This window comes from Carcharodon carcharias, chromosome 17 (genome assembly GCF_017639515.1).
Source record: "Carcharodon carcharias isolate sCarCar2 chromosome 17, sCarCar2.pri, whole genome shotgun sequence".
In the NCBI taxonomy this organism is placed as follows: Eukaryota; Metazoa; Chordata; class Chondrichthyes; order Lamniformes; family Lamnidae; genus Carcharodon; species Carcharodon carcharias.
Genome location: NC_054483.1, coordinates 2,258,979 through 2,281,189, shown reverse-complemented (window position 1 = coordinate 2,281,189; position 22,211 = coordinate 2,258,979). Strand labels below are relative to the sequence as shown.

The 22,211-nt window shown below is 44.4% G+C and overlaps 1 protein-coding gene across 1 annotated transcript in view; it reads left to right on the top strand.

The window, feature by feature from the left end:
• The window catches only part of pax8 (paired box 8), a 95,377-nt gene that overhangs the window by 73,033 nt on the left and 133 nt on the right, over window positions 1-22,211 (top strand). The window contains exons 6-8 of the mRNA XM_041210195.1: window positions 1,425-1,548; window positions 14,966-15,067; window positions 20,615-20,701. Coding sequence (XP_041066129.1) covers window positions 1,425-1,548; window positions 14,966-15,067; window positions 20,615-20,701 — 313 coding nt within the window. The remainder of the gene's footprint in view (window positions 1-1,424; window positions 1,549-14,965; window positions 15,068-20,614; window positions 20,702-22,211) is intronic.

The following is a 22,211-nucleotide window of genomic DNA, read 5'->3' as shown; positions in this document are numbered from 1 at the left end:
GGGTTATTTTCCTTAGAACAAAGAAGGCTGAGAGGTGACTTGATTGAGGTGTACAAAATTATGAGGGGAATAGATAGAGTGAACAGGATAAAATTGTTTCCCTTAGTGGAGAATTCTAGAACCAGGGAACATAGATTCAAGATAAGTGGTAGAAGGTGTAGGTGGGGACATGAGGAAGAACTTTTTTATGCAGAGGGTAGTGGGTGTCTGGAACTCGCTGCCCAAGTTGGTGGTAGAGGCAGAAACTCTAAACTCTTTTAAAAAGTACCTGGATCTGCAACTTAAGTGCTATAAGCTGCAGGGCTATGGGCCGGGTGCAGGAAGGTGGGATTAGAAAGGGCATCTGGGTGTCCTCGGGCTGGCATGGACAAGATGGGCCGAATGACCTCCTTCTGTGCTGTAACTTTTCTGTGGTCCTATAATATTCCCTCAAATAATTCCCTGAAGCACCCATCAAAGAGAGAAATTTTATCCAAGGGCTGGACTCAGGCAGTTGTCTGTGCATCTGTCTATCATTTGTTTTTAACTCACTAGCCCAGTACAGAGTGGCTTTAAAAGGGGCCAGAGATTACAGTCAGCTAAAACAGAGGTCATCTCAGATGAACCAGCTTCCAATAGCTTGAAGCAGTGGAGAAGCAAGCTCTCAATTACTTTGTTTATCCCTTAGACATGGGCATATTATAAACCAACTGCCTGGAATACTGGAGAATATTTAGTCTAATTTAATACTTAGATTGAGGAAGTAGCTGCTTCCAGTAACCAGGATCAATTCCAAAAGATTCCTGTTGGAATTTAAGCACTAGGGTATCACTTTTTGTCAGTTAAACAAGGAGGCTGAGGGCACAGGGCCCCACTCTGTTGGCTAGTATGTTGGATTAAGGGACATGTGGTAAGGGATTGTACTGAAGTTGATCTTTAAAAAAGAGATGGGGTTGTGGGGCTTAATGGTCTTCTGGTTGAAGACATGGCAGAATCAGATTCCAAAGGAATAAGCAAAAGGCAATTCGATGTGAATTAAGGAAATGTTGGGGAAATGGCAGTGGTATGAGCCTAAATTGTTCAACTCTCTCAAACAACCAGGCCAAATGGTCTTCAGTGCTGTGAGATTCTCTGACTCTTATCTGTATGATTTCTTCTGATTTTCTCTGGAAGGATTGAGTTCTGATGCCTGGCAGTAGCTTTATCAATTTCTTATGCTCCCGGGATGGAAGGGTTGGCTTATTGCCATCAGCACAGAGCCATCTAGTAAGGGAGCCCCTTGAATAGTCACTTAGACTCTGCCATTGAGAGCAGGCAAGTTCAAAACCACCAAGGTAGCAATCTGAGCTTATAACACAGGTAAAATGCAGCTGTTAGCCGATGGTCACCCTCAGTAGCAAGTATCTTAAACCACAATCTTTGTTGTATTAATATTCATGTTACAGACCGCTCTGTATCCACTTTCATCCTTAAACAATGGAATGGATGAAGGGAAGCCAAGCTTGACCTCTTCTAGCACTCCAATTGGCAGAAATATCACTGGATCACAGGCATACTCGGTGGTGACAGGTGAGTACTCTTTGTAAAGAGCTCTGTGATGTAATGGCCAAACAACTGGAATGGAAAGATATGGAAATAAGAGCATGCTAAACAATACCTAAGAGATCCTGCGGCTGGTACAGAATTAACATTGGACACGTAATAATTAAATTGCAGGATACGCTCCACAATGTCAGCTTTCAGTGTTTTCGCTTCAGATCATCTTCGCCTCCTTTTAAAATCAGGTTGCACTGTTGAGCGATGAAAAAAGTGGCTATAAAGATAGTGGATGCATTGGTGATTATCTTCCAAATTCTGTAGATTCTGGAACAGTTCCTGCAGGTTGGAAGGTAGCAAATGGGGAACGACAGATCCATTAGCCTTAAATCAGTATAAGGAAAAATGCTAGAATCTAATTATAAATAATGTGATAACTGGACCATTAGAAAATAATGGTAGGATTGGGCAGAGTCAACATGGATTTATGAAAGGGAATTCATGTTGACAAACCTGAGAAGACTTTTTTGAGGATGTAACTAGCAGAGTAGATAAGGGGAGCCAGTGGATGTGGTGTATTTGGATTTTCAGAAATCTTTCAGTGAGGTCCCACACAAGGGGCTCGTAAACAAATTTAGAGAACTTGGGATTGTGGATAATATACTGACATGGATTGAGAATTGGTTAATGGGCAGAAAACAGGAAATAGGGCTAAATGGGGTTGGCAGGCTGTGGCCAGTGGGGCACCACAAGACTCAGTATTCCCATAAGCCAATTGGTAGAGACTATACCCTCCAACTATCAGAAGCAATTTCTTTGCATGAACCACCTATGCCAGTGCAATCATCACTTTGCAGTTTAATTGATCTGATAATATTTTATGCATCATTTTATCGACCACTACATGATTCCTCTCACAGAGTCCATTGTTGAAAGGGCTTGCAGCTGCAGTATTCATGACCACAATGTTCATGTTTTCATACATGTCTCTAAGCTTGTCATTGGCAAATTCCCTCCATTATCAGTCAGAAAGTTAGCCGGTACTCCAAGTCTGTTTCATTTCTATTCCTCCATGACGTTATCTACAATTACCCTTTGTCCTTGCCATGTATAAGTGTAGAAAGACCACATCTGATTGCCATGTCTATAAAGTGTAAAACAGAAATATTTCTGTCTTTGTCCCATACCTATAAATCCATGGCAACTACCCCATTAAAGTCATGTGCTAATGAACGGCCTATAATAGGACATTGACAGTGTCCTCCAATGTCATTTACATATTCCACATGTTGTAATAATCTCTCTGATGAGCCTTGTATACTCCTCAACAACCACATCTGCATTCTTTAGCAGGATTTTAATCTATGACAAGAAAGGTGAGCCAATTGCCTGGGCAACTTTAAGACAAATTGCTTTTTTTCTCTCTAATACTTATCACCTGGATGTCATTAATACTCCTCTAATGTCCTGATAAGAAATATCGGATTTTGTTAAGGGTCAAATAATGCCTTGATTGGGCAAACTGCTGATCCACTGACTTTCCAAAACCCATTACTTTATCATGCTCCCTGTCCAGTTTGAGTTGTGCCTTTTTCATGTAAGGCTTACATAACAGCAAAGGTACCTCACCAGAGACCACATCAGTGCTAATAAAGTGGCTTACTCCAGGTATTTTGTACTCTTTTTAGTGACCTCGGTGTGTTGTCATCCCTGAACCTAAAAGAAGTGAAATGTTCATACTCCCTAACCTTACATCGATCCCTACTGCTGTGTGAATCTAGGTAACGTTTTAGCCAATCTGTTCCACGTGTTGCCCATGTGCAACCACTATCTAACACTGCACAGTTAAATGAATCCATGAATAATACACTTATGTAGTCAGAAGAACTGAGGATGAAAGCAGCAGATATGGATACTACAACAGATGACAGGATTGGAGCAGCAATAGTAGTTGAATGAGCCCCAGAAATGCCCAGGGAATAATTAACAGATGCTTTAGCTGTGACTCAACATATCAAATTGCAATGAACTGCTCAAATGGAACAGCAAGGCTCTTGAAGTGATGCATGACACAGCGAATTCGGAGGCTGAAATGATGATAATGATTAGTCTGAAGGAATTGTACTAGTCACAAGAAGCTTTAGTCCAGTGAAAGAATGAAGTGGATACGTGGACATGGATCATATCCCGACCAAGGAGAAAACAAGCCATTGCCGCTTCCTAACAAAAATAAAATCCAAAGCAAAGCTTTTTTGTGAGCTGCATGCCCATCAATTAGGGCAGCTAATACCCTCTCTCAACCTCACATCGTTGGACAAGCATTCAGCAGCCCCAGGAAATATGCCCCCACCACCCCCAACCCCCACCTTTTTAAAGAGACCAACTAATTAAAGTTTAGTTCTATTAGTTTCTTCTGTCTATTGCTTCAATTCTACAAGTTTTTCGAGCTTTGTGTCATTGTTTAAAGTTATACAAGACCACAGGGAGTTTAGTAGGTGCTGAAGGAGTTTGTATTGACTTGAAGGCTGCTGCACAAACCCGTTGCTCCCGGACACAGCTCTAACAGCAAGCATTCCCCTTGGGATGAGTTGGAGAGTGACCAGAACAGGACAAACTGCTGGAAGAGGTTTCGGTGGTGGGGGGTGGTGGGGGCGGGGGGTGGGGGAGAGGGGGTAGTTGTGGGAGCAGAGCTCCCAGAAGGAAGGGTGTTCAGAGAGCAATTCCCCTACCAGAACCTCAGCTCGGAACAATATGTGCAACGTCTGTGCTTCAGAAAGGACACTCTTACTGAGACCTGCCACCTTCTGCAGCTGCAACTGCAGCCTGAGTGCAGACAAAGACTGCATTACCATGGCCTGTGGAATGTGCTGAGCGTTTGTGGCTGGCTCCTTCCAGACTGGAGATGGGGCCGTTTGGAACATCTCACACTTTGCCGTCCACTGTCAGGAGGTCACTGAGGCTTCCTATTCAAACAGACACCGTGGCAAATCGAAGGGTGACCCCTGGGCTATCTGCTGACCACATGGCTGAGGACCCTGGTGAGCAACCCACGAAGCTGTGTGCAGTTATGCATACAATAAAAGCCAGGCTGCCACCCAGAGTGTGATGGAGAAGACCTCTGGTGTGCTGAAACAACACTTCCACTCTCTAATCTTTATGAACGGACCCTACATGAGGGGGCAGCTCTTGCCACCAGCTGTGCAGCAAGTAGCTGAGGGGGAGCAGCACAAAGAGGAGGAAGAGAAAGGGAGGAGGCAACCTACCTAGACCTTTTCTGGCTGGACTGACTGTGAAGAACTCACTTAAGAGCAATGCCAGTAAATGCACCTCTAATTCCCCACTTGGTCACAGGCCCACAGTTTCCCTTCTCTCGCCACTGACTATCACAGCGTCCACTTGATCACAATGCAAAATTAAAGCCCACCGCAAAATAAATATTCTAAACCAAACATATAAGTAAAGTCATGTTATATTCTGTATAGAAGTCAACCAATCACCCTTGTGCATTCCTGTAGTACCTGATTTCTGTGAGGCTTGGCTTGTCCTAGTGCTCCTACGCACCGCTACCCCAGTGACTGCAGCATGGCTGGTAGAAGGCTTGGGCTTTCACTGAGGGAGTTTCTGAATGGCCTTGGAAGATGCGCTGGAGCAGCCCTGAGCCTACAAGGCCCAGCTGTGAACTACCCCATCTGGGCATGGGAGGCAGCAGTCCGAGCTGGCACTTATTCATTGGGTGTCTTTTGCTTGTGCCTCAGTGAAAGCTGAGAGATTGGCCACCAGACAATGCACAAACCCACAAGCGTGCAGATAGAATTGGCTGACATATCCATGCTGCAAGTGAAAAGCTGTAAGCTCTGTCCTGTGTCAAGTTTTCTTGTGGACTCCTCCATGTGCCTTGCTATTGATGGCAAGCGTTTTGACAGGTGCCTCAATTCACCAAGCATTCTTGTGCAGTAACCCTCTTCACCCGGCTGTCCCAATGGAATTCTCATCCCAGTCCTATGCCATAAAATTTACTTGCGATCTCTGGCAAGCTGGCACTTCTCCCTGCAGCCCACTCATGCCCAGTTACTCACCACGAGCAGACCCTGCCTCTATGCTATACTCTAAATTCCACGCAGTCAGTATTTGAGTTGGTGGCTGCAGCATGAAATTCAGTGACGCTGTGTGGTCATTGTCTGCTTGCTTTTCCACCACTGTCTGGCCAGGTATCTGAAAGGAGAACAATGCAGATTAAGGTGTGTTGCAGGGAGTGGTGGTGAGGGAGGAAAGTTGCAGGTACCTGTGTCTACCATCTATGACTTAAATCTGAAGAGAGTGTGGGATGAGGGGGAGGCGAGAAGGAGGATGATAATAAGGTCATCCATATTGGAGGAAATGGCATAATGGTATTGTCACTGGACTAGTAACCCAGAGGCCCAGGGTAATGCTCTGGGGACCTGGGTTCAAATCCTGTCATGGCAGATGGTGCAAATTGAATTCAATTAAACAATCTGGAATTAACAGTCTAATGGTGACCATGAAACTATTCTTGATTGTTGTAAAAACCCATCTGGTTCACTAATGCCCTTTAGGGAAGGAAATCTGCTGCCCTTACCTGATCTGGCCTACACGTGATTCCAGACCTACAGCAATGTGGTTGACTCTTAAATGCCCTCTGAACTAGGGGGACAACTAGGGATCGGTAATAAATACTGGCCTGGCCAGCGATGCCCACATCTCATGAATGAATAAAGAAAAGTTGCAGGTACCTGTGTGTATCATCTATAACTTAAATCTGAAGAGAGCGTGGGATGAGAGAGGAGGTGAGAAGGAGGATAACAATTTGGTCACCCATATTGGATGGTGTAGTGGTATTGCCACTCGATTAGTAATCCAGGGTAATGCTCTGGGGACCCGGGGTTAGGACATGCATGCGTGCTTGTTCCCCTCCTCGTGCTAGCTTGTGTTGGTCTTCAGATGTGCGCTAGCTGTTCTGCAAGAGAGAGGGAAGTGTGTCAATGAGTGTCATGCAACCTGCTTGCATGACATGGCTGTCATGGTTGAATAGCTGGCAGTGTGTACAAGCTGGGTGAAGAGTGTGTGAGGCTACAGTGAAGTATGTGAACATGAAGGCTGAATCCTGATTGATAGATTATTGGTAGCTCAGTGATGGGGCTGCGGGTGGATGTGGTGAATTGAGCAGTGTCTGAAGCTAGTGCTGCTGTTGGTAGGACACCACATTTAAAGACACATTCACCGACCTTGACCGTTCGTGTGAGTTCACTGAGCTTCTTGTGACACTACATCCAGGTCCTTGGAGCTTGACTCCTGGCATTGACGTCCATTGCTATCTGCTCACACTGCTTTCTGAGAGTGTGTCCTGAGGGCCTCCGAACATAGGACATTTCTCCTTCTTTCCAAATCATCAGCAAAGCCTCCAATTCAACGTTTGAAAACCTCACAACCCGTTCTCTCCCATTGTTGTGCCATTTCTTCAATATTTTACAGGCCAGGGTCACTTCCTGGATGACTGCGAGCACCTGCTCCATCCACAATGCACCTCCCCTTTAGGAAGGGCAGGTTAGCTTTAAATGGTGCTAACCACTCACAATTTTGCCGTTCCCCTCAAGCACCCAACCTATCAACAGCGCAGTTAGCGCTGGCTGGCTGGCTGGCTGCGGAAATCATTGAATTGAGCAGGCAGCATGTGTCACAAGTGTCGGGCACTGGTTAATATGCAGTGAAATCCCTATGCCCATTTTTGGATGCTATTGAATTTAGCCCCAGGCCTTCTCCCTGTGCCTGTATTGACATGGCACATTTATTATAGAGCGGGTTCCTTTTTGATGGGGAGTATTGGTAGTACTCATCTCCATTACCATGAAACCATCATTCATAAAAGTCCCAGGACTCTCAGGACAAATTCTACTGGTGTCTCTGGATGAATTCAGGTGACCCTAAAAACTTTAACTAGTATTATAAAAGTTTAATTATTATTATTATAAAAGTAGATTAATCCAATCACCTGAGTTTTGGGATCAAATCCAAGCAGATAGATAGAATTAAAACCTCTATTAGTTGTAAGAAACCTTTTTAACATCAATTTGGATATTAACTCATGCATGGACTTAGGTCAGAATTACCCCTATTTAAGCACTAAATTGTCAATCGCACTCAAACTACAGGAGAGCTGGTGGAGGAAATGGAAGAATATCACAATAATCTGTTTGAGGTGGGGGCAGAGCAACATTGGTGTAGAGTAGGTTTTGCTAACCCATGTTGCATCTTTGGCAGGAGATCTTAATGTTGACATCAAGGGCTTGATTTTTGCCGGGATGACTCTGGAGCCCTTTAAAAATGGGATGCTGACCCCGATTCTGGGATTCCCAACCCCATCGCCAGGGTTTCTGATTTTCATCTGTGCCTTTTAAGGGTGTGGGCTGATTCAAGTTGCAAGCCCACACCCTGGACTCACGACCTGGAACGGCTCCATTGTGAGGAGAGGCATGTCCCAATCCATGGAGTCAGGACAGCTTTTTGAAATGTCATGGCTTACCATAGTCTGCATGTGGGAACCTTTAGAAAGGTAAGTTCAAAAGAGCCTCCTCATGCCGCCCATGCAAAAGTATGTACCCCCAAAACCCCTATGGCCCTTTATTCCTCCCTTGCCAAGCTATGGCACTTCCATGCCCATTTTTACACTGTACAGTGTGTAGAACCAATGAACCCTATAGTGAGAGTAGGATGCATTAAAAAAAGCTTTAAAGAAAACAGTCATTCATTGATAACTTTCCACTTACTTTAAAAAAGTTCCTTTTTACTAAACCCAATAGCTGATCTAACTGTGGTCTCAGCTCCATTTTCCTGTCTGTTCCCCAAAATCATCTAGACCCTTTAAAGTATCAATAGCTGAAACTGCAAGCACTTGAAACCTCTCTTCCTTGACTAAATAAACATTGTGAAATTAACAGCATACACCAGAGAGCCAGAGCTGTCAATCAAGCACTCTTTTCCCTGGGACTCAGGTGTTCCAACAGGCTAATGGATTTCTGGGCTCTTAGCCAAGAATAAATAATGAAGCTTTGCTTCTATACAGTGTATGATACATGAATGGGCATGGAAGTGCCATAGCTTGGCATGGGGGGGTTTGAGGGGCTGTAGGGGTTGTTAGGGGGGGCATATCATGGCATAGAGAGCAGGAGGGGCCATATGGGTTGCCTGGGGGGCATAACTTGGCATTGGGGGCATGAGGGACCTTAGGGGATAGATGGCTGTGGACACATGAGGTGGTATGGATGGGGCATGGGTTGTGCATGGGGGTGAGGGGTTGTGAAGCCTTTCCGTCTTTATTATAACTGGAATGAAGTCCCACAGTGCTGAGGCAGGCCTTTTAAACCAATCGCCTCTGCAGGCCCCAGCTGCTGCTTCCAATCTTTATTCTCAGGCCCCTGCCCCTCGACAAACAATGAAAATCTTGTCCTGGTGAGCACTACCTGCCAAAGTAGGCAGGCTGAACTGGGGAGTTCCTGACTCCTGCCTCGAGGATGAAAATCCAGCCTCTAACGCCTGAAGTTGGAAAATGTTTTGCTTCTCAGCAGTGAGGCTCCTTTAGTTTGCTATGTGAACAATGATAAACAGCCTGGGTAAGTCATAACTATAACATGGATCAGAGTTAGAAATCAAAGGGTGGGATTTTCCCACACCCACCCACAATCGCCCAGTCCCACTGCAAGTCAATGGACTTCCCCATTGGTGGGTCCCACCCGTATCCGGGCTGGAAAATCCCGGCCAAATCTTTAGGAAGGGAAAGCGAGTGAAGTCCCGGTTTATTTTGTTGTCTGTTCTGTTTCACTGTCTGCCATATGATCTGTGCTTGATTAAACTGAAAACATCCCTTGGTTATTTTCACTGATTTTTTTTCCTTTGAATCATTTCACTCGTTATATTTTTTGTCATTACTGCATTGACAAAACCATCGCTCAGTACCTGTTAGCACTAAGCAATAGCCCTGTGGTAACACCCGTATCACCTGTGCTTCTGGCTCTTTGACAGGCCCAAGGCTTCTTGAATTGCACCCCATTTAGAGAACTGTCTGTGAGGCAGTTTCCCCACTCCAATGCTTTAGTCCATCACATGTAAATGGACGGTTTGCAGGCTAAACTGTTATTCCAAATACGGTAACACAATTTTTTCAGGCAGTTCTTCTTCCTATCACAACTCCCCTTGGGGAATTGGAATCCTAGTATTCTATAGGAACTGTTCCCTCAGATACCTCAGTCTCTGGATACTGCTACTGTTATTCCTACTATATGTTAAGCCAACACACAAAAGGGACAACACCAGGATTCATCGTGTAATAATTCAGAAATAGCCATAAATGATTCCAATGCTACATCTTTTGACAGGTTAGTGGGAGTAGGCAGGAATGTGGAGTTGAGGTTACATTCAGATCTGCCCTGATCTTACTGAATGGCAGAGCAGGCCTGAGGGCCTGAGGGGCCTACTCCTGCTCCTGATTGATATGTTCATATCTAAAAGCTTAAAATATCTCAAAATCCTCAGTTTGTTCTGGGTTTATAAGATTATAAGAAATAGGTGCAGGAGTAGAGTAGTCCCATTGTTCCTGCTTTGCCATTCAGTAAGATCATGGCGGATCTGATTGTGGTCATAACTCCATTTTCCTGTCTGTCCCCCACGATCCTTGACTCATGTCGATCAAAACTCTGTCCAGAACAGTCGTAAACTTTTTGTTTTCATTCTTTCATTGCATCGCTGGCTAGGCCATTGTTTTCATTGTCCATCCCTAATTGCCCTTGAGAAGGTGGTGGTGAGCTGCCTTCTTGAGCTGCTGCAGTCCATGTGGTGTAGGTACACCCACAGTGCTGTTAGGGAGGGAGTTCCAGGATTTTGACCCAGCGACAGTGAAGGAACGGCCGATATATTTCCAAGTCAGGATGGTGAGTGGCTCGGAGGGGAACTTCCAGGTAGTGGTTTTCCCATGCAAGTGTATGACCCAGGCTCACTGCTCTCTTTGGAAGAGAATTCCAAAGACAAACAACCTTCTGAGATAAATAATCCCTCCTCATCTCCATCTTAAATAGGAGACCCGTTAGTTTTAAACTGTGCTCCCAGTTCTAGATTCCCCCATGAGAGATTTGCTAATCTCAGCTCATGCAGAAAGCAGAATCCTTTGCTTAGGGAGGGGATAACATACAAGATTCCCATTCTTTATTGCTATCCAGGGACCCCTGCTGTAAACTGTGCGAATGTTGGTAGAGGTCAGGGCTGGGTTTAGTTTTCATGACCCTAACAGCAACGCAAAGGGGAGGGTACCCAACGCCCATGTCATCACTTCTAGAGGACAAAGGGAGAAAAGGAGAAAATTCTGGGTAAAATGTTTAGTTTGGTGGGTGGGTGTGAGCCCAACCCAACCAAGTGTAAAATGACGCACGATGACATTGGATATGTATCCCAACGATATCAGGCACTTGTGCAATATTTTGGTGGGTGGGTGCGTGCCGGAGTTGGCAGTGCGCCCACCAACAATTAAAAGACCTATTAATACCATTGAAAAGATAATTAAAAGACATTTTTCGCTGCTTGTCCAACCTGACGGGCAGGCAAAAAGGCCAAGCGGCCTTTGCATTTATCGGAAACGGGCCGGGTAAGGTTTCCAAAGCAAACAAAAATCAAATAAAGCTTTATTTTTTCATTCATAACCTGTCCCTGCTCATGTGACAGAGTCACATAAGGGGACATGTTTCTTAACATATATAAAATTTTAAATTTTTTTTTTAAATCAGTTGATCCCCCTGAGGGAGAGCGCGTCCCGACTGCTCCAGCCCACCCCTGCTGAGCCCCGCACGCCGAGGGCAAAATTCTGCTCTGTGTCTCAAAACGGTTTAATACGCGTCAAATGAATGTGACGCCTCCGATATAAATTCACTGTTGCACACTGTAGAGCAGTTTCCCAGCTTCTCAACATTTGATTTAGAGGAAACAAGAACCAAAGGCTGCGATATCGTTACAATTAATCTCACTCACTGTGAGAGATTTGTAGGAGACACAACATATTTAGTTTTAGAGTGCTCCTGATAGAGAAGATGAGTGTTGTATCACGAGAGTTCTCAACTGACAATCCACAAGAAGTTTTAAAGGGCTCCGTAAAAAATATCCAACGGAAACTCTCGTTTCATTCGCCTTGATCTGCAGCCCTCCTGACCAATAGTCTTTGCATTTCAGGCTTAGGTGCATTCAACCTGGTTGTTCGATTTATTCGCTGCTTTGGTCGGGTGATGCAAAACCAATCAGAGTTGGGTCGGGGATAATATTGTGCTCCGGACTTGGCTGAGCAGGACAGAGTGACCCAGTGCAGAGAGAGGTACACCAATAGAGAGTACATTGAGGTTAGCCCAACAAAAAAGATAACAGACTCCCTCAGTTCATTCAGCAAGGAGCAACAACCAGTGAAAAAAAATAACCAGAAGTAACAATTGAGTCACCAAAGGGCAGCTTCCTCTTTACATCCAGCCCACTGTGGTGGCTGACAGTAATCCTAGGATTTTGGGCCAGATTCAGGTCATATTCTGTGTTAGTTTGTCTCTGAATTGACGATAGTGAGAAAAATAAAATTGTATCTCATTGCATCTAATTTCCAGCTATCGATTAAAGGGAGTGGGGTTAATATCTGATTGGGTTTTAAATCATCAGTGTAATAAATAGACTTAACAACTGTGCATATATGAAAGTGCATTTTCCCATTCAAAAATGCAACTATAAATATCACAAGATTCTTTTACACTCATGAACGAGCTTGCTGAATGAAACAGCACTGTCCTGGAATCCACCAACGGAGTATCTGCAAAAAGACTTTCATTTATCTAGCACCTTTAATAACCTCAGATGCCCCCAAAGCGTTTTACAGCTAATGCAGTGCTTTTGAAATGTAATAGCCACTGGAGGAAACAGGGCAGCTGAGTTTGTGCACAGCAACCTCCCACAAAGAGCAATGTGCTAATGGCCAGGCAATCTGTTTTTGTGATACTGAATGGGGGGTAAATTCTGGGAAATAACCCCCCTGCTCTTTTTGAAATAGTTCTATGCAATCTTTTATGTCCACATAAAAGGGCATATTAGGCCTCAGTTTAACATCTCATCTGAAAGACAGCACCCCCTCAGTGTCAGTGTGGATTTTTGTGCTTACGCCCTGGAGTGGGTTTTGAACCCACGACCTTCTGACTCCGAGGTGAGAATGTTATAAACTGAGTCACAGCAGACACAAATCTCTTAATTCTTCACCATCTGTGTCTAATAGTGCATCACAAGACCTTCTTCACCCCCCCTGGCAGGGCACAAAAGTTCACCCCTCGTTTCCACCTCTCTCTGAAAGTGGCACCCCGTTCGTACTGCAGAATACAGCCTGGGCTTTCATCCTTAATTCAGGCAGCAAGAGTCGGGAAAATTCTGGGCTCAGACCGCCCGCCTCGGCTGTGGGCTGGAGTCGGGCCGGACAATGCAGGAGAAAGGTTGAAGGCAGCCACAGGGGCTGCTGGGTGTGAAGACGAGTCGTTGAAGTGGCCCTCCTCAGTACTACAGGACTTTGTCTCAATTAAAATAGAAACAGAAAGGCCTTCCAACCCTCACCCTTCACACCCCACACACTCCCCATGCCCCATCCATGCCACCTCATGCCACCTGCCCTCCATGACACCTCATACCGCCCATGACAAGATTGGCCCCTTAAAACAACTCCTATGACCCCTCATGCCCCCCATGCCAAACTATCCCAACCCCACCCACAAAACCCTTGTAGCCACTCAAGCTCCCATGCCAAGGTATGCCCTTCCACCCAAGCCCCACCATGGCCCCTCAAGCACCCCCATGCCAAGCTATCGCACTTCCATGCCCTTTGATTCTATACACTGCAGTGTATCGTGGATCAATGAACTCTGAAGTGACAATAGTGTGTGTAAGAAAAAACTTTTTTAAAAAGTCATTCATTCATAACTTGCCACTATGTTAGAAATTCATTTTACTACAGAGCAATAAAAGTGTCAATCATCCAAACCATTTAAAGTTTCAATAGCAGAAACTGTAGGCACTTGAAACCTCTCAACCTTAGAAATAAAAGTTGTGGAACTGACAAGAGAGGTCAGGGAGCTATAGCTGTTAAGCAAGCAATGTTTTTACCTGTCTGCAGGTGTTTTAACAGTCTAATGGCTTTCTGGAAGCTCATGGGGGTGGGTAGAGGGGCATAGCTTGACATGGGGGGGCATGAGGGGCCATAGGGGTTGTTTGGGGGCATACCTTGGCATGGAGGTGTAAGAGGAGGATCCTTTGAACTTACCTTGTAAAAGGTCTGCTCATGCAGACTATGGTGAACCACGACTCTTAAAACCTGACCAAACTTCATGAAAATTGCAGAGGACTAGACATGCATAGGCCCTGCAATGGAGCCAGCCAAGCCAGGAGTGCAGGGTGCAGGCTTCTGACCCCAACCAGCCTGCACCCTTAAAGGTCACCCCTGGAAATCGGAAACCTAGGGGATGGGGGGTCAGGAAACCCGGAATCAGGTCCTGGCCACTGAATTTAAAGGACTCTCGAGTCATCCCGACTCAGTAAGATTCCAAGACTATGTGGCCAACCTTCCAGTCACACAAAGTAAGAAACAAAGGTAATAATGAACATGTTTAATTGTATATCTAATTTTTATACAAAAAGATAGTTGCTTTGCATTGTGTGGTGCTTTTATAACCCTGCAGTGGAGCTTCATATAAACAATGTTCCCACTAAGCTAAGCAGTTGTGAGAACACGCAAAAAAAATTAAATTGCCGTGCACTGAAATCTGGCTACGCACAACAACTAAATTTTTAAAGGAACATTGTTTGAGAACCTCTGCTGTATTAGACTTATTATGACAATGAAGGGACATTATACCTGGTTTGAGCAGTATAATTTCCAACCATTTTCTGTCAGTTTTCTTTTATCTCTGAAGATGCTGACTTTGTGGTTTCATGGGCTACTGCTGCCCTATCCCTTTCTGAGGTTTCAGATTTGCTTGTTGGTCTACACTTCGTTAACTGATCACAGCCAGGATGGTAGAAAGCCCTCCAATTGGCTTCAGTATCCTGGGCTTGGAAAGGACAACCCAGTTAAAGTTTCTGCTCCTGATCACTATCCGGTGACCCCTTATCGTAAAGCTCGCGTCCATAGATATTGGGTGGAATAGCTGAGAAATCCCAATGGCTGACCAACTCGCAATCTTATTTCACCAAACGATACTCACAGTAGGTCCTGATGAGCCGCTAGCACCCCTGAAACAGGACCCAGTAAGAATCAGCACCTTCAGGGCAGAAAATTAGTGGGGAAGAGGTGAAATAAAAAGAGAGTGCTTTATTTAAGCATGTAACTCATTTGAAGTTGGATTGATTAAACAAATAAAGTAGAACTTTACATTATGTTTTCTAGGGCGTGAGATGGTAAGCTCGACACTACCAGGGTACCCACCTCACATTCCTGTAAATAGCCAGGGCAGTTACACGTCATCTGCCATTGCTGGAATGGTGTCTGGTAAGCACACTGTCTCGGCTTATATCCAGTTATTCATTTTGCGTCAGTACTTTGGGTCTCAGTAGCCTAGTCCTGTATCCTGCAACCAGGTAAATGATTGCACAGAGCATTTTCTGTGCCAATGGCAATAAAAAAGGGAGAATTTATGTCTCTACAGCATCTTTATGTCCTTAGGATATAGTGAAACTTTTCATAATCAACGGATTAATTTTTCAAGTGCAGTCACTGTTGTTATAATCAGCAAATGCAGAGGGATTAATGTCATGGAAGAGGCCATCTGGCCCATCAAGACTATACCATCCTTCCTTGAGAAATCCAGTCAGCCCCATTCCCGCACTTTGCCCCCAGAGCCCTGCAACTTTATTTCCTTCAAGTGTCCACCCAACTTCCTTCTGAAATTGTTCATCATCTCTGCTTCCACCATCCCTGTGAGCAGTGAATTCTAGGCCATTGGGACGTTCTCCCTCACATCCCTCCCCCATCTTTTGTCCAAAGCTTTAAATCCTTGCACCATCAGCCAATGGGAACAGCTTCTCTTTGTCTACCTTATCCAAACCTGTCAGAAACTTGTCCACCTCTATCAAATCTCCCCTCAATCTCCTTTGCTGCAAGGAGAACAACCCCAGCTTCTCTGTCCCAACCTTGTAGCTAAGACCCCTCATCCCTGGAACCATTCTGGTAAACCTCCTCGGCACCCTCTCAAGGACCCTCACACCCTTCCTAAAGTGTGATGACCAGAAAATAACACAATACTCCAGCTGTGGCCTAATCAGAGCTGTAGAAAGGTTCAGCATAACTTCCCTGCTTTTGTACTCAATACCTCTATTTATGACACCCAATATCCCATTTGCTTTGTTAACCACTGTCTCAAAACATCCTCCCACTTTCAAAGACACATGAATCCCCACCAGCTCTCTCTGGCCCTCTTTCGAACTGTGCCATTAAGTCTATATTGCCTTTCCTTCTCCTTTCTGCCAAAATGCAACACAAATGAATCTTCTTATCTAATATGTAACTACAAAACTTACGTTCCATGTTTTGTAACTAAATATTCTTTTGCTTCCTTCTAATTTTCTTCTATTCTTTTCCTAAAGATGATCTGAAATCTGTTTCACTACTGGTGTCTACTTGCCCCTCCATCTGGCGACATGTTTCACCCAGTTTCCCAACCAGGTTGCTGTGGCTCTCATCCCCAGGTCTCACTCTCACCTTTTTCCCATCTGAACCACCTCTCCCTTCCCAAGGTCCAGCAGCCTCAAAATCCACTGAAATCTCCCTGATTTCCTCACCTCACTCTACTTGCTGAGCAACAACCTACCTTATTCTTGGTGACTCAACAATCTATACCTAAATTCCATTCGCTCTTCTGTTTTCTAAGTGGCTTCAATCCTCGCCCTGCACATTGAATCTCCCATCCATAGCCATGATCACTCCCAGATCAACCACAGAAACTTTGGAGGTGGCAGTCAACTGTAAAGGACATTTCCGGTCCTTGACTTGTTTCTTTGTTAACTTTCCTTCATTCGCATCCAACCCTACTATCCTCACTTTCATTCTGAGAAACAAAAAGCCTTCTAGCTTTGTTTTCATTTGTTCTCGGGTTGTGGGAGGTCTTCTTAACTATCCCAGTCCTTCTGATGGTGATGTTCTTATTTTGACTGTTCCAGTTCAGGCCCTGGTTAGCATGATCACCAAGATGTTGATGGTCAGAGAAATTGTTGATTTTTGAAAAATTAATTTATGTAATGTTGGCATCGTTGGCATGGCCAGCATTTATTACCCATCCCTAATTAGCCTTGAAAAGCTGGTGGTGAGCCACCTTCTTGAACAGCTGTAATCTGTTTAGTATAAGTACAGTGCTGTTAGGTAGGGAGTTCCAGAATTTTTACCCAGCAACGATGAAGCATTTCCAAGTCAGGATGGTGAGTGACTTGGAGGGGAACATCCAGGTGGTGGTGTTTCCATCTATCTGCTGCTCTTGTCCTTCTAGATGGTAGAGCTTGTGGGCTTGGAAGGTGCTGTCAATCAAGCCTTGGTGAGTTTCTGCAGCACATTTTATAGATAGTAAATATTGCAATTGTGGAAGGAGTGAATGTTTAAGGTGGTGGATGTGGTGCCAACAAGCGGGCTGCTTTGTCCTGGATGATGTCAAGTTTCTTGAGTGTTGTTGGAGCTGCACTCATCCAGGCAAGTGGACAGTATTCCATCACACTCTTGACTTGTACCTTGTAGATGGTAAACGAATTTGGAGAGTCAGGATGTGAGTTACTCGCCACAGGATCTCTAGCCTCTGACTCATTCTTGTAGCCACAGTATTTATATGGCTGGTCCAGTTAATTTCTGGTCAATGGTAACACCCAGGATGTTGATAGTGGAAGATTCTGCAATGGTAATGTCAATAAATGTCATGAGAGGTACTAGCCTGTCTTGTTGGAGATCGTCAATGCCTGCTACTTGTATGTCTCTTGCTGCTTATCAGCAAAAGCCTGAATGTTATTCAGGTCTGGCTGCATGTGGGCACAAACTGCTTCATTATCTCCATTTTGAATGCACTGAGGACTGTACAATCTTCAGTGAACAGCCTCCTTTTTGATCTTATGATGGAGGAAAGATCAGTGATGAAGCAGCTGAAGATGGTTAGTCCAAGGATACTGCCCTGAAGAACTCCTGCAGCAATGTCCCGGGGCTGAGCTGATTGGCCTCCAACAGACACAGCTTCCTTTGTGCCAAGTATGTCTCCAGCCTGTGAAGAGATTCCCCTCATCTCTCGATTCCCATTGACTTCAATTTTGCTGGGCTTCCTTGATGGTCGATTTTCCCTGGAGCTTAGAAGAATGAGAGGTGATCTCGTTGAAACATTCAAGATTATGAAGGGGCTTTTCAGGGTAGATGCTGAGAGGTTGTTCCCCCTGGCTGGGGAATCTAGAACAAAGGGGCACAGTCTCAGGATAAGGGGTTGATCATTTAGGACTGAGATTGGGAAAACTTACTTCACTCCAAGGGTTGTGTATCTATGGAATTCTCTACCCAAGAGGGTTGTGAATGCTCCATCATTGAATATATTTAAGGCTGGGATAGACAGATTTTTTGTCTCCTAGGGAATCAAAAGATATGGAGAGTGGGTGGGAAAGCAGAGATGAAGTCCAAGATTAGCCATGACCATATTGAATGGCAGGGCAGGCTCTACTTAAGATCTACTCCTGCTCCTATTTCTTGTGTTCTTATGATGCCACTGTTGTCAAATGCTGCCTTAATGTCAAGGGCAGTCACCCTCACCTCACTCCTGGAATTCAGCTTTTTATCCTCTGTTTGGATCAGGGTTGTTATCAGGCCTGGAGCCTTGTGGGCCTATTGCAACCCAACTTGGGCTCCGGTGAGCAGGTTATCAGTAAGTTCTACACAATAGCATTGTCGACAACATTTTCCATCACTTTGCTGATGATTGAGAGTAGACTGATGGCGTGGTAATTGGCCGTATTGGATTTGAAGCTGAACACCATGGGATTATCAGGAAACAGCCCTTCTTCATGATGGAGATATGGCTTTGGATGAAGCAGCTGAAGATCACTGGGTCGTATCCAACAGTAATGTAGAAGTGTCTTTGAGGTTGAGACACTTGGTTGGGACAAAGGAAAAATATTTTTACTCTGCAATTAACTCATTCTATACTTGAACCAGGAGCATTTAATGCGGCATTTAATGGCAGCTTTATTCTATTTTTGACCTATGCTGTACCTGACCTTGGAGTTTTTAGTGCAGTTTGTGTAGAAGCTTTATCTTGCACCTAACCGGTGCTGGACCTGCCCTAGGATTGCTTGAGGGGGCAGTATAGAGGGAGTCTTATTCTGCATCTAACTCAACTGACTTACTGGTGTCAGCCATGACTTAGTTGGTAGCATTCTTGCCTCCTGGTTGGATTTGTACCGCTGACACTTGAGTGCAGTGCTGCATTGCTGGAGGTGCAATCTTTCAGATGAGATTTAAACCGGTGCTCAGTTTGCCGTCTAGTTGGACATAAATGATCCAGTGGGATATTTCAAAGAGGGGCAGGGGAGTTCTCTCTGGTGTCTTGGTCCTCAACCAACATCACAAAAAACAGATCAGCTGGTCATTATTACATTACTCTTTGTGAAACTTTGTCACACATAAGCTGACGGCTTTGTTTCCCTACCTTGCAATAGTAACTGCATTGCCAAAGTATTTCATGGGCCACGAGGTATTTATACAACAGTTCATTCTTTGACTTAGGAATGCTTGATACTCAAATGGGGTGCCCATTCCCCAGTTTTGACATCTTTTACCTCAACCAGCATATAGTTCACTAAAAAATAGTAAAGGAGTAAGGATCAAAGGATAGAATCAAAGACAGTTTAGAAAGTAGATTCCATGGGTGGCTGAAGACTGATCAGTCTTTCTGAGGAAGAGGAATTACTTTATCTGGATGAATAAGATACATTTGATACAACTTGCTCCCTCTATTTTAGACACTGATGTTAAATGACCTATATAGCCTTCAGTGGCTTAACCCTTAATTGTCCAAAAGACATGCTACCTTTAACAATGGGCAAAATATCTCCAAGGTATATTAAAAGAAAAGTTATGTTTACATAATGCATTTCATGACCAGTAGACGTTCCAAAGTGCTTTACAGCCAATGAAGTACTATTGAAGTGTAGTCACTGTTGTAATGTAGGATATAGGCATGGAACTGAGCCAAACTGGCCAGAAGGTCCCATGTTCAATTTTGAGTTAATGCTGAGTTATTTCTCAGCTGGAGAACTGTTAGACTACATAAATTGCCCTGAGCGAGGCTAGTGAGCCAGGTTTCCGGCTCCTGATCATTACTTGCAAGGTTTCAGATAGGTCATTGGTGCAAATCAGGAACACCCTCAGTTAAGCTTCCTGCATGGCTGAGTATCTGCTGAAGTTCACTGAATAATCTCAGTGACTAATGTCCACTGGTGGCGGATGCTATGGGACTCTCACCCTAGTGCTTTCAGGGGTGGAGGTGAAAACACTCAGACAAGTAAAAAGAGAATCACAGTTTCTTTAATAAAATGGCCAGGAATGATTTAAAGAGTGTGCACGGCTTCGAGAAATTAAAGAATTTTAAATAAATTCTGTTTGAAATTGATCATTAATGCAAAAGTCACTTTCCTCCTGCTCCCAGTAATAATTGTCATTCATCAGAGTTTCCACTCCACAACAGGCAGTTAATGATTGAACAGGCCTTTAGCTGACCTGTTGATTTTTGTTTGGATGCGATTAAGTATTTTTGCAAGAGACAAGATGAAACATGCATGTACTGGGCAGAAGATGTTCCCCTTGTTCCTGCTGACCTGAATTGTTGATGTGTTGCTTTGGTAACACAATATCTTTCTGTCAGCCATGAAGTGTGAGGGCCAGTTTGAACATCCTGTTCAAAGATGACAAAAAAAAAGGACCCCAGGGTGGACAATTATATAAGTCACTCAATAAAACTGAACCACTTTTTTTGCTCAGTGCTTGTAATCGTTAAAAGAATTTCATTTATTATTCTGATTCCAGGAAGTGAATATTCAGGAAGCCCTTACACTCACTCCCACTACACATCTTACAATGATGCCTGGCGCTTTACCAATTCCGGATTAATAAGTAAGCAAGCTGGAATTTACCTGTTAAATTTTGATTCTTTTTAACAAGTAGGTTGACTACTATCGCTCATCTTTGTCACTTGTTTTTCTGACTGTGCCCTGACTTTCCTGTATGATGCTCCTTTTATGGCTTTCATAACATACAATTTTCTGGTAGTCTTTCAAGTAGATTGTTGTTTGAAGTAGATTGGGGAGGTATGTGTGTAGCATCGTCCCGAGAGCTAAATAACACGAGTTAAATATATTGAGATAGCCAGTGTCATCTAGGATGATAGTGTAGGTGCTTTAAGTGACCTCATTGCCCTGACTGGGGCCGAGTGGGGAAAATCAGCCTCGGTTCCCACTTCTGATCATGACCTAGTGGGGAAGGGATGAGCAGAAATACCTTCTGATTAAATATCGCAAGGCTAAAGCCATTGTTTTCAATCTCCACTCCATTCCCTAGCTACTGCCCCTCCCTGGTAAGTCTGAGTTTAAGCCAGTTTGTTCACAACTTTGATGTCACAGTTGACACCGAGATGAGCTTCCAACCTCAAATTTACACCATCTATAAGACCATCCATTTCCACCTCTGTAACACCTCTGTCTCCTACTTTATCCCTGCCTCAAGCTCACTGGCTGCTGAAACTCTCATCCATTCCTTCGTTAACACTTGACTCAATTATTCCAATGCCCACCCAGCTGGTCTCCCCTCTGTAAACCTGAGCTAACCCAAAACTCTACTGCCCATGTCTTAACTTGCACCAAGTTCCACTCCCCTATCACCCACTGTGCTCGCTGACCTACAATGGCTATTGGTGAAGCACCATCTTGCTTTCAAGTTCCTCCATGGCCTTGCCCTCCCTATATCTGCATCTGCTGCAACCCCCCCACAACGCTCCCCTAATTCTGGGCTCTCGATTTTAATAAATCCACCATTAGCGGCCACGCCTTCAGTTGCCGAGGTCCTACACCTCTCTGCCTCACTTTCTTCCTTTAAGACGCCCCTTAAAGCCTACGCCCATATCCAAACTTTTGACCTAATATCTCCTTATGCGGTTCAGTGTTGTACTTGGTCTTATAATGCTGCTGTGAAGCACCTCAGGACATCCCACTATGTTAAGTTGCTGTTTGGTTGGTTCCACTGGGAAAGTACATGTGGACATTGGGTAGGGACAGGGTTGGGCTGTGCCAAGGTGCCCCATTACAGGATAGTCTGGGGTTGCTTACCATGTAGTTACATCAATGAAAAGTGGCCAGCTATCTGAGGTACTGGAGAATTGCTGAGAGCTCTGGAAATTACCCCAATGGAAGAGAGAAATGTGCATGAAGAGCAAAAGCCGCTTTATAGATAACAGTAGCTTTTCCTTGCTGCAGTAATAATGATGGAAAGTGCCCAGTGAGCTCCAGCTCTTCAAATCAGTTGATGGATGCTTGAGTTTCTCATTTCCTATAGTTTAACCGTTAAAAAGCTACTTCACAGAGTTTCAGCTTTGCCACAAGATCGGAGCGATGTTAAGACCTTTGTTTGT